Source organism: Abrus precatorius, unplaced genomic scaffold, assembly GCF_003935025.1.
Source record: "Abrus precatorius isolate BTA unplaced genomic scaffold, Abrus_2018 Scaffold7, whole genome shotgun sequence".
Taxonomy (NCBI): Eukaryota; Viridiplantae; Streptophyta; class Magnoliopsida; order Fabales; family Fabaceae; genus Abrus; species Abrus precatorius.
Window position 1 is genome coordinate 2472831 of NW_020874417.1, and position 13934 is coordinate 2486764.

At 29.5% G+C, this 13934-nt stretch overlaps 1 protein-coding gene across 4 annotated transcripts; it reads right to left on the bottom strand.

Annotated features, from left to right (window-relative positions):
• Positions 1-193: 193 nt before the first annotated feature.
• LOC113872838 (probable aquaporin NIP7-1) lies at positions 194-11606 on the bottom strand. Of its 4 annotated transcripts, none has more exons than XM_027510680.1 (7): positions 11594-11606; positions 2140-2309; positions 1436-1660; positions 1144-1338; positions 982-1043; positions 479-696; positions 194-352 (listed from the first exon to the last, which is right to left on the bottom strand). In XM_027510680.1, exons 1-7 carry the CDS (start codon positions 11604-11606, stop codon positions 222-224), a joined length of 1014 nt encoding a protein of 337 aa, XP_027366481.1. In that variant the 3' UTR covers positions 194-221. The 4 variants fall into 4 exon arrangements, with proteins under 4 accessions (XP_027366481.1, XP_027366483.1, XP_027366482.1 ...); XM_027510682.1 differs by lacking the exons at positions 2140-2309; positions 11594-11606 and adding exons at positions 7019-7166; positions 7825-8350; XM_027510681.1 differs by lacking the exons at positions 2140-2309; positions 11594-11606 and adding an exon at positions 7825-8350.
• Positions 11607-13934: the final 2328 nt, after the last annotated feature.

A 13934-nucleotide genomic window follows, 5' to 3' on the forward strand; every position in this document is an offset into this window, starting at 1 on the left:
TTATATGAAGTGACAAATAAAATGTTGACTTTTATATTATAAGTTTTTTTAATTTTAAATTATCAATGTTCATTTTAATATATGCATAGATCTGATACGGTTCCTGCTTGCCAATTGCCAATTGCCAAACACTCGCGTTATCTCTACTATATTTTTGAGTTATGCATGCTATTGCATAATTTTGTAATCATACCATGTTGACAAAGTTTTACTAGGACTAATTACAGTGGAAACTTATGATGAACATCATATGGTATTCCTTTTGTTCTTAATCTTTGACTGAACCCTTCTACTCCTTTAGATAATAAAATCCAATTTTTCTCTACCAGCAAAATCATGGGACCACTTCTCCCTAGAGAAAAAAATAAAGGAACAATGAAGAATTCAGCTGCTAAAGCTAGCTAATAGCGCAATGATTGCTAGTGATTCTGCAGTTTCTTCAGATTCTAAAAACAGTGTTTCATGTTTGTGCACTAACTTGAGCAAAGGGGTATGGGACGAGCAACATCACTGATGTTAGGGGAGGACAAAGTGCTACAATGTTGCCCTCTAAGACGTATGAAACAATACAATAGAGCTCCTGCTACAGCTCCAACACAAGGAGCTAGGATGTATATCCATATGTCCTTAAATTTCCAAGAGAGAATTGCTGGACCTAATGATCTTGCAGGATTCATTGATCCACCTGAGATTGGGCTGCAACAAAATAACAAATTACTTTGTCATTAGAGAGAGAGAAAAAGAGTCTATTTAAATAGAGGATGCACAAAATTTTACACTTTCTTAGTTTTTTTTTTTTTTTACTATTATCTAATCAAAATTAGTATATAACCACATTAACTCGCATAACAAATTTAAGGTCGATTGGAAACTCTAATTTTAATTAAAAAATAACACAAAAACACTTAACCAATTACACTAAAGTTTTGTTTAAGGAGGATTTGTCAAGAAAAAAATAAAAGAGAGTTTGTGGGTAGGTACCCTGTGATTAGTACAGCAAGCCCAATTGCTATTCCAGCGACTAAGCCAGAGAAATGGCCCACCTGCACAGTGATTTTAATTTTAGCTCATAGGGAAATGAAAATTTAGCTAGTTCATTTTTAATGACTTATTATATATGTAATTTTGTTCCTTAGTCCTTACTGATTGAGATTCAGATGTCAAAGCTGCAATGAGGAACATGATGATGAAAGTTGCAATAACTTCCACCCAGAAGGCAGAGTTGCACCCTTGGAGTGGCTGAGTCATCATAACATCTGATTTTATGCCATAGACAAGGCTACCTATGTATGTTGCCGACATAGAACCTACTGTCTGTGCTATTATGTAAACTGGTACCTGTTGAAGAAACATGGGAATTCTATGTAGTCATAAACTAATCAATTATACTACCAGAATTTTAACAAGGTCTATGCTCTTGTTTTTTTATTAGCACCTTGAGCCATGGAAATTGACCGATTGTTGCAAAGGCTATTGTGATAGCTGGGTTAACATGCGCACAAGATATTGGCCCTATAGAGAAAACAATCACTACCACTGTTAATCCTGCTGTAGCTGCATACTCTAGAAGGCCCACTGCACCATTTTGTAATTGTGTGCTCGTAATGATTCCACATACGCAGAACATCAAAATAAAAGTACCCACCATCTCTGCCATCACCTATATATCAAAAGAACTTATATTTCTGATAGCATCAAACTTTTAGAATGTATTTTTCAAGGGAAAATAACAGGCAAAATATTTTATTTCTGTTTGGGTCACGTTTAATTATTTTACAGCTTCTACTTGGTTTTGCTTAATATAAACATGTTGATGAAACTTTTCCTTGCATTAGTAATAGTCCAAATTACTACCTCACATTCCATACAATGCTATTCTCTCAATATTTTCCATCCATACACTTCAAGAATTATCATGTAATGTATATTAAGCATTGCTACCTACTAGCTATAGGTTGAAATATTTTCTAAAATCAGATAATATAACTTTTGATGAAATAATCAAGGATGGTTGCACTGTATTTATACATTTATTATATGTATAGTTTAAAATATTTAAAAGAAATATTGTGAAAAACAAGAATTTATTTCCGTGGAAAAAAGCTCATCCAAACATGCAAAAGTTGAATATACTCTTACAATGCGAACAAAATTCAGGTCAATTTTGATGGGGAAGAAGTGAAGGTTTGCCAAAAAATATCGATGCTTTGATGTTGCAACTCTATATCTAATCGCCTTATCATCCCCAGACAAGCCACTGCTTGATGCATAATGTAAAGAATCAGGAGATGGTTGCTTTTCAAAAATGTCTGTCATGATCAAACTTGTCCTCAACTTGGTGAAACAAAGACTAATATTTCACTACAAAGTCTTCAATGAGATGTCATATATGTATAGTAAGTGCAAAGAATATGTTGCCTAGAAAATGTTGAATTCTTGCATTCCATGGTGTTGTCATGATGCAAATATGTGGGGAAAGTTTAACTATGGTTATGGTTGGAATTGGAACCTTTTGTTGCTCACACATCTTTGGCTTTCTTTTGAGAGGGGGCTTCAACACACAATTCATGTGTTGGTGGCAGTGAGGTAAAGATGAGCAATTTGTGCTTATTAACTGCTCCAACGTAGAAAGCAAACTATTTCTTCCCAACAAATGCAAACATTTTATCAACTCTCTTACTTTTTGGTTATCTTTTACCATGTAGAATCCAAAGTAAAAGCTATATCTCAACCACTAAGTGACTCATTGCTAGCTTTTGTTTCTTATTCTTCTACCTTTCAGTTTCCAATATTCCTTTTACTTTAAAAAAAAATTAGATGTTAATGTTTTAACTGTAGCCCAACAGAAAATACTCAAGTAAAAATATTAGTCTACTTCTCTAAATTCCTTTAGACAATTTTATAGTAAGATCTTTTAGCTTACATGAGATTTATATCTTAACATATTTGTATAACTATATATTTATGAAATTGTAATATTTAGTTAGCTCCTTATAATTTTTCTTTCAAAATTATTCCTTCTTCATTTTATTTTTAAATATTGTATTATTTTAATGTGTTTATAAGTTTATTTATTTCAAATTAATTTAAAATTGTTTTGGTGTGTCATATTTTTATATAAAATATTTCAAAATAAAAAATATAAAAAATAATAAAAAATATTATTTATCAAATTTTAGATAAATTAAAGTTAAATTAAAAATATTCAATTTAATATAAATTAATTTTAATTAGATTGTTGAATTACATTTTATTGAAATTGATTCATATCATATAATATTTTTAAGATTGATTCATATCATATAAATTCATTGTTGCTTTTAGATAGCTAATTTTAAAAATATTTCAGTTTTTTAACAAATAATCTCGTTACTGGAAAGAAACACGCTAACATTCAAATATTTTAGGTGAGATTTGATCTCAAATACTTACAATAAAATAAAAACTTATAATTCACAAAATCCTAAAATAAAAATTGTTCTTCCTATATATATGCCTCATATGTATGTATAAAAATTACTTAAATAAAATTATTTATTTATTGTGAAAATAAAAATAATAAATTGAAATTTCGATATTAATCAAATAATAAAATTAAAAGTGTACATAACTTTTTAGATTATTTATATAATTATTAATTAACTTTTAATCTTAGTTATTCATTTATAATTATATAGTTTAATTTTATAATTCTTACAACAACTATTCTCAATAACCTCACGTGCTAAGATATGCTAATAATATCCTCACGGGTATTTTTTTTTTCAGATTAAAAAATGTGGACAATAAATCAGTATTTCTTGAGTATTATTTTTGAATTGTTACGTATTTTTATTTTAAATTACGATCTAGTATTATTCCAATTTTATCGGATGTCACCGAAGGGACAATTGCGATTTAATACTATATGGATAATAACAACAATTCATATTATCAGCAAAATAACATATTTTAATAAAATATTTAAATTTAATATTAATGTGAAATATCAAAATAAAATTCTAAATTTAATTAATGATCAATACAAACAGTACCCAAACAGTTACACCAAAATTTTGTCCAACTGAGAGGGCAGAACAGATTAAACGGATGTGCATAAATGTTTCTAAGTTAACGTACATTTATTCCGTACAACAGAACCACTGTTCTTAGCGTGTATTTCGTTTGCCTATTGTTATTCTTGTGTTATTGTCTGGGCCAACATGGCCCATTGCCCAGTTTGATTTTTATATTATATATCTATATTAAATTTACATAATTTAAATATTTATAAATATATTATTTAAATTTTAATATTTATTTATCTTTTAAAAATATAATATTTATCAAAATAAAATAATATGATAAAGTATTTATTAATTTTATTTTTATATAATTTTTTATAAATTAATATAATTATTAAAAGTTTTTAAATCATCGGTTGAATTAATCAATTTTATATAAAAAATTATTAAATAATATAAGTATTTAAATTTAATATTTAATATTCACAAATAAAAATCCCCGTATTATTTGAGATCATCATGTATGCAATTATAAGCAAACAAAGAAACTTAAATTACTTAAATTGACTATACATAGTTAATAAATAATATTTATTATAAAACATAATATTTAATATTTTAAATATATTAAATCTCATGTAATTTTTTAATATAAATTTATTATTCATAAATTTTGAATTTCATTTCTCGAAAGTAAAGAAATGTATAAAGTGAGAAAGTAAATCTTTATTTATTTTTAATTTAAAAGTTAATTTCACGCAATAAACGTGTAAATTTAAATCACTGTGGATATATGTTTGTTTTTTCACTTTACACATCTTGTCAATTTAAAGGAGTTAAATCTATATATTTTTATAGTGTGTTCTTATATACACTTTTAAAAATTTTATTTTTATGGTGAAAAATGATAAAAGAAATAAAGTGGAGGAAAGAAAAATCAATTATTGGAAATGAGAGAATTCAACCATAGTAGTTATCTGTTAAAACAATGCTAATTTAGTAGATTTTTCAAAGGTTTAACTTAATCAAAGGTATGTTTAACAGAGCCTACTCTGAATAACAAGTGCATAGGTTTGAAAAATCACATGATGTTTGATCTGATGCAGCTTCAAGACCTGGTATCAGATTCAATTTCCTATGTTATTATGTGACTATTTATTTATCATTTAAAATCAACTTTACACAGTGTGTGATGCATGCTCTATTGTATAATGATCCATACTTAAGATTAATTCGGACACGTACTTTAATACTAATCAATCAAAATCAAAACCATCAAAATTTATTTTACCAAAATTTAAAACAAACTATCCAATGGACGGGCTGTGTAAAGTTTTCCCCATTAATGTGTTAGTGTTAATAAAGAAAAGTTGAATTTGTTTAATTTATTTTCTAAGACATCTCAAAAAGATATGGTGCCAAAAAGGCTATGTAAGAATAGGAATTTGAAGAAGCTTAGAAATAGTTTCTAGAAATGAAGAGGACCACTTGTTCTCCAAATGCAGTCACTTTTGACACGCTTCTGCATAATTTTTGCCAAGAAAATAATTCAGCCAAAGTCTAAGAACTTTTTTCAATTAATGTTGGAGAGAAATGTGTCACCACATGCCTCAACAGGAGGGCATACAAATACTGGATCTTTTTCTGCCATGAAATTATGGAAGAAATGCAACAATGAGGTTTTGACTTTTGAGTGAGGTGCAATTGCTTTCCAGACAACAATGTGGAAATTTATAAGCCTACAAGCCTACATCTGATTTCTGACCAGAGCTACAATTGGACCATAGTGAGGCACAGTGCAATTGTTGCATGAAAGAGAGACTATCTCATTTTTTTTATACCAATATATTTTTAACATATACAAGATAACAAATTATAAATGATAAACTTTTATTAAAACTTATAAGATTTAATATAATCAAATGAAATAATGTTACAGTTTCTTATAAAAAATATTATATAAATTTTTTATTTCGTACAATGTTGTATTCCAAAAATACTAATAGTAATGAATATTCAGATTGGATAACTTGTACATGAAATGAATAAATATATCTACTTGTATTAGTGAAAAATAAATATCTTATTAATACAGATTTTACAATAAATAAAAATATAAAAAGAATTTAACAATTAATCAATTGAGAATGTTTTTATGTTTATATAATTAAGATAAAAAAAATAGGGATAGTTAAATTTTACTTGCTGGGAAATCAACAAAAAAGTGGGTTTAGGTGTTGGTGGTGTAATGTGTGGTGCCAATGGCATGTGTAATGTGTGTATGGCAGCTTTTCAGCTGCCAGAGAAGCATGCAGTTTGTTATGTGAGCTTTGTGCAGTCTCTTTAAGCTGGAACTTGCTTGGTGACTTAGGTAAGTGATCTGGGAATCTGATTCTATGGAACTTCATCCGTAATTAAGCAATCATGCCATCAACATAGGACTTTGCTTTGGGAATTGGGATGACCCTACGAACTCTTTTTGAAGCCTTTTTTTTTTTTTTTTTTTAATTTCATTTGTACCAGAAAAATAAAATGATGACATAGATGAATATAATAAGCATTTGCTTACAGCAAACAAGTGGGGCCTAGTTCTGATCAACACACGGTTGCTAATAGGAGCATAGTAATGAGTCATAGTTTTAAGAACAATTCTACTCATAAGGAGGTTCTACAAATCAGTTTTATGATTTTTATTAAAATCACAATTTTCACCGGTTTGATTAAGATGTGGTTCTGCCAATGCTCACAACACTGGACACTAACACTGGATTTGCATGTTTCTGCACTGGATGTCTGGGTAAAAAATTAATTCAGTTTATAATGTTATAGTTATTAATGCTTTATATATAATAACATCTTTCATTCTGGTTTGTTTGAACGGTCGCTATGAATGGCATTTCAAGTCATGTTCCTAGTGTTTTTCATCTTGACTAAGTGATCTAGTGTTTGCTCTTACCTAGTTTTCAGCTGACTTTACAAATTTATAAAGCCAAAAAGGTGAATATTCAATTTACCTGCTTCAGGTTTTATTTCCATCACAGGTGAAACATGACAGAACAATTATACTGTTATTTTTGCCTCTTGTGCAAGTGAATGGACAAATGATACTCCCCAATCCACAGCCTACTGTCTAAATGTTCCTGTCACCCTTAACAGCAATTTCTGCAAAGGATGATCATGTCAAGACTCCAAAATGCTTCAGGATTGAAACATGCAAGCTGAGCTACTAGACCAATAGTACTAGTTATGTGAAAATTACTACATAGTTTATGGCAGCAATATAACTTTGTTACCTTTTTCTTTATGTTTTGTAAACTAAAAATACTCACAGACCCCCCTCCCACCCGTGTTTAGATCCACAATATTTTTTTGTCATTTAAGTTGCAGCTAGCTTTTTTATTTTCTCTGTTTGGCTTACATTATTGGTATACACTATTTTGTCACCTAATATTATTTCGCCATTTTTCAGTACTGATATTAGAGTGTAACTGTACAAGAAGACTCAATTAGATTCAGACGAAAATAATGATTGGATGAGTAACAGTGTCACATCCAATCATTCAGCTAACAATATATTTACCTATACCAGTATTAATTAAAGATGAATTAGATTGATTAGGTAAGCTAAGCTTTATGCTGGAAATCACCCATGATTGTGATCCCAGCATAGTCTTTCCTTTGATATTTGTGTCTTGTGATGAGTGCTTTTTCATGTGATTATTGTGGGATAACAACAAAAAGTTATGAGGAATCTTGTGATAATATTATTACATCAGTTACAACAACTAAGGACCACTTTGAATAAACTGAATCCAATTACAGAATTCCCTTTCTTCTCACATCTTTCTTTTTTCATATTCAGGTTAAATCACAAAGGGTAAACGCCCCACCTGTTAGTACTACTTTGGAATGAACAAAAGAGATTTGATCTCACAAAGCAAGTCCACACAGCAGAACAAACTTGTTTTGCTGTTTTAAGTCCCAAAGACAATAAACAAACCTCACAAGAAGGGTTTATCAGCAAACCAAAACATTTATTCTTATCAATATGAACAAAACAAGCTATAGGTCAAATTAATGTAAGAACTTGAAACGATGAATCAGAACTACCTTGAAGCTTATCCAGTAACCAATTAATACTGCATGGCTGTTTTTGCAATACTTCTACGGTGTTGAATTGCTTGAGGATTTCTTGAGAAGCACAACATCAACAAGGAGACAACTCAAAGGAAAAGAAGGTTGTGTAGGTACTAGAGAAAGAGAATAAAATCTGCTTGGTTGCTGAGGGGAATGAAGCCTGGTCCGAAATCACTCAGAAGAGTTAAGTATGAGACTACTTGCATGAATGATCTCGAACCAGACGACATTCCCCTCAACTTTCTATGTATATATGGCAGACAGGGAAAGGGTGTGGAGGTAGGGAAGAGAAAAAAAGAGAACAAGAGAGAGACATAAGGTTAAAGTTTTTGATATGGCCATGCATTATTTTTTCATGGGGTCCTTTATTATATACGTAAGTTTCAGAGGAGATTCTTTTTACTTCTTCCTTTTTTTCTGCTGAGGAGATTCTTTCTTTGGTCACATGATTTGGAGTCCACTTTCTACACTACTCCTAACTTGCTTTTCACACGTAGGATTTTCGTTTAATAGTAAGAGTTGTTTCCATCAAGAATCACTTAAACATATATAAATGATTTCCCTTTGAACAAGTTAAAACTTTGTCTGCATGTTGTTTGATTATAAATCATCTGTTCTTGCATTGAGATTAATCTACTTTGGAAATTGCATTATCAAATAGCTAATTAAATTGGGTCTGATATTAGAAGGCTAGAAACTTAACCACCAAACCATAGTTAACGGAAGGGTACCCCTTTTGCCTACTTAGCTACATGAGACTAACATAAGTTGTACTGAAATAAGTGGCCATTATACCCTTGCTGGTATTCTAATCATTTTTGATATTCTGATTTGCTTTTATTCTTTTGAAGGTTTTGACCTTGGGTTTATACTCAGCTCTCAAGTAAAGGATTTCCCTTTTGCTTGCCACTGGGGTAAAGATAAGATAGTGATAGACCTGATTGTGATCCATCATTAATGATGCTACAACAGCAATATACCAAACTTGACTCGCAAGCTTAACAGGAAAAGTCGTTTAAAGGTATAAGCATATATATAAAGAGATGAGAGTAGATTTTGTACCAAAGAAAAAGAGGAACATAAAGACACAAAGATTTGTATTAATGTAGTCTTTTGTTCAACTACTTTGTGACACTGTAGCAGAACCATATGTATTGTGGTTCCTTAGAATGTAATAATGTACCAATATGTGGGGATAGATATGCTAGAGAGAGCATATTTTACATGCAACATATGTGTCCGTGTATGAATATCAATACCACATAAACAAACAAAAATCGAGTTTCTGCCTTACAATAAAGTAACCAGAAAATATTGTTCTTGGCTTTTTAAACAGTCGCCTCCAGAATTTTTTATTACCAACTAACAGTCTCCTAAGATCTGTCACGAGAATTTTGCCTTTTACAAATTTTCATTCAAGATCTTTTCTTCAAAAATGTTAAACAGTAACTCTCAACTCAAGATTGTTTTTCCTTTTGTAATTAGAAGCCACTATTCAAACTTCAGAACTCAGCCCCACCAAAAAGTCTCCATTTTATTTTTTATATATATGAAATTTATTAGTTGGAACTTAGAAGAAAAACATCTAATGTGACTTAAAACTAAAAATGAAATTGAGATAAATCCAAACTTGTGTATTTAAAATATTTTATTTAGACATTAGGTAGACGCGCCTTGGACACATATGCATGAGAAATTTATACAGATAAGATGGAGAATTTGGCTAAGTCGGAATACATGTGTGATCCAGCTAAGAGAAGTTTGTACCACCATATTCCTGTGGACACAAGTCTTCCTAATGGATTTCCCCCCATGAAGTTCATTATCAAAAAACCAAAGTTATTGAATATGTTAAGGACATCTCTCTAATACGACCAAAACAATGTCTGGCCCAGAAATCTACATAATGTGAAATAAAAAACATACACGAATAAAGTTTATATAGGAGAAATTTTTAAGTCAAAATGAGCCTTTGGGGGGCCTGCAAATGTCCGGAATTGCTGGCAGAATAAAGTTTCCTTGATATAACTTCCAAGAGCTATAGATAAATGTAACACCAAACTAGCCCAACAGAAAAAGGTGGATGAAATCATTACCTCTATGCAAATTTATAAGCAAATCATGTTGTAATGACCTACAAGTCAAATTGCCTCTTAGTACGCCACTCCGTGTCCACATTTCCTAGTTTCTTCAACCAAAAAAGAGTCTTGTTTTTTAAATTCTGCCAGAGGGGACAATAATTGAGTTTAGACATGAGAAACTCCAACAAGAGATATTCTCAACAAGTTGAAATTCTATAGGGATATTTTTCCTCTTGTTTTTAGACCTTCCTATTCTATGGCGGCTTATGTTATTACATTGACCTTCTATCTATAGAACCGTGTATCACCAATCACTTCAATATGTTAAATCTTCCAATTATTTTTTTTTTGTTGGATTATCTCAAAAACTTTTCCTGTAAAAAGTAAACACATGATTATATAGTTGTTTTGCTAAACTTTGATGATTATATGGTTATTAATGTTGTCATCTATTTTCTCTATGGTCAACAATGTTTAGCGCCATCATTACATTTGCTTGAATAGCTCACCATCAGAACAGAATAATCCTCAACTCGGCCATTTCTGGCAGGGGGAACGGCCTAGTGTGTGTTCACTTCATTTTGCTTTTCTTGTCAAAACCTGTATCCTACAGTTTAGGTAACACTAAATCTTGGTGTTAAATGTTCCTTATATAATAAATAGAAGTCTTTAACAAGACACCCTTCAAATGCAACTAAATTTAATACAGCATTTCTTGGCTTCTTTTCAAGTCCCCCCAAAAAAAAACATGGTGAAAGAAGGAAGTGGAGATAAACATACCATGCAGCTGCAGCCTGGTATGCCTAACAGCAATTAATTTAAACACTAAAGAACTTTGTGAACAACTAAAATGGACAATCATAAATTGTCTTTTTTTTATTATTATTTTGAGAGTATTTTTGAAATACTTGTATATAAAAAAAAGATTTAAAAAATTATACATAATATCCCATAAAATATTAATTTGTAGTTGATCAAATAATTGACTGTTTTATAACTTTTGACTGTGATAGGAAGGGGAGCACTACAATCTTTAAAGCCAATATGGGTAGATTAAAAAGGACATTGATATGAATTTGTAACGCACATTTTGGGCTTGATTTAAAATGAGCAGAATGTTCCAGAGCTGCTTTTCTGCTCCATCTTAGGCTGTCCCTGTGGAAGATGATTGCAAAATCGTTAAGTGTGGCCAAAAGGTGAGTTGAATGATAAGAAAAGGTTAATATTTGACGAATTCGTGTCATCAAAGGTTCCTAAGTCCTAACTGACACGAAAGTGATAGATAGTGCACAAAACACAAGAACTACAACTTCAAATTGTTGCTGACCCAACAAGCAGACAGCTTCATGCTGTGATTTCTGACTTTAAAACGTTTCAATTTCATCAGCTTATTGTTTTGACTTTAATTTCCCCATTTTTCACATCCTGTGTGGATTGTGATGCTTTCCTCAGTTTTATATTTCAATTCCACAATCTCTGTCTGCTGCATAATGTTGCGTAACGAATTTATGATTTCGGATTTGACTTTCAACATAAAGCTCTAGTTAAGAGGGGAGAATAGAGATTATCGTGTAATTGGTTCCATTATTCATCATTTAAACATTAAATACCACATTATAGTTCATATTATATATAGTATTTTATGTTTTATTTCTATATCTACATATTAGTTAGAATTAAGGAGATCTTCCAGTTTACTTTATAGTCTTAAGTTAGTTGTGTTAAATATATTTTGCTGCTCGTAGTGGATTTATCAAACTTAAACATGATTAATTTTGGTAAATAATACATATGATTTAAAAAAAAAAACATAATAGTTAGAATTAAAGGAGAAGAAAAAAAATTATCTCATTTGTTAGACTTAAAATAATGAATTCAATGTAAAATTTACACACAGATACTAGCTAATCCTATGCAGGTTGGCTTTTCTATTGTACCCTTAAAAAAATGCAAATAATGCTTTTAACTTTGACTTTTAGGTGATATTTGGTATAATAAATGTTTTAACATTATTGAGAAACTAAAAATTATTCATATTTAATTGGAAAAAAAAATCAAACATACGAGAAATCTATGAAGCTTCAAGAAGTTGAACTATAAGTGAAGTTACGTGTGTCATGGATTAATAATCAATTCTCCAATCATAGTTTAAAACTTGTTAGGTTTAATTGTAATTTTGGTATTTCTAGTTTGGACTGTATATAGTTTTTTTATTTTCAACTTTTTTAACTAACTACTAATTTGATTTTAAAAGTTAGCAAATTAGTCTCCCACTGATTTTTTTCTACTTAAACTTCTTAGTTTTTTATTTGGTTCTAAACTTTTTAGAGAAATTGTAATAAAATTGGAATGTGAATAATTTTTAAAAAGTTTAGTAAAAACTTAATAAAATATAAAAAAACTTTACAAGGTGTGAGATTAGAGTTTGAAGAGAAAAAAATTTGGAATGTTTTATTTTAAAAGAAATTTGATATTTTGTTGATGAGTTTTGATTGAAAAATAATTTAATTGATTCAATTTATAAATATTTTGATGAAAAAAATAATGAAAGATAAGATTTTTCAAGCTATAAAAGTTAAATAATGGCGTAAAAATTTTAGAGATTAGAATTGTTCGTGTGTTTTTTAAGGAGTAAAAATATTGCTTGATTATTTTTCAAAACAAGTAACGAGAGGAATTGACTTATATCGACATAGGTAAAAATTATGCTATATTTCTTTTATTGAGTGATTATTCAATAATATTAGTTATTCATAGTATGATTGTAATATTACTTTCTTTTGGGTCAACGAATTTTACCATACTTGTGCCAACATGGTTTTGTATGAGTTTTTTCCTTCAGCAACAATGCAAATAAACGTACCTTTCTAAGCATTTTGTTTAACATATTCTTGTGAGATATTTACTACGATGCTTTTAAACTTGAGAGTATATTAAATATTTTATCTATATTATATTAAGATATTAAAAAATAATTATATTTTTTCTAAATATATTACTAACTTTACCATTAAAATTAATAGTTACGATTATTTTACATGTATAAGAGTATAGGATACTCCTTTATCCTTCAGAGCTTTATAGAATTTACTTTTTTGTAATAGACTAAAATTTGAAAAGACAATAAAAATTTTAAATAATTATTTACAACATTAGTATTTTAATTTTCAAAACACTTAGCTAGTCATAAAAATATATATTCAAAATAATATATCATTAACTTTCCTCTTTCTTAAAACTTGCTAGACCAATCCTTCAAGACCCTAATTAAAAGCTAAAGCATCGCTATGTTGGGTTTCCATATTTGCTCTTTCGCCATTTTGGGTTCACTGCGTGTGGGTCTTCAGTTATGGCGATTTTGGGCTTTGAGATCTATAAAAGAGTTAGAGTAACGATGTTTTGGGTACGTTTTTGTTTGGTTTGGACAGTTTTATACTAATAGATTGTGTTTTATTAAAAATGCGTTCACATAATATATCTCTATTATGAATTACATAACATCATTGTTTTTAAGTATTTTTATCTTATGCTTTAAATTTAATGACATGCATTATAAAAAATACTATTGTATATAATTACTCAATTTTTAAATAAACGATAATTAACATTTGATATTTCATATTGAAACTACTACGTACACTACATACATAAAAAATAACAAGTTTGTATATCTCACTTTACTTAATGAGTCACACTTTTAATTATGTGAATA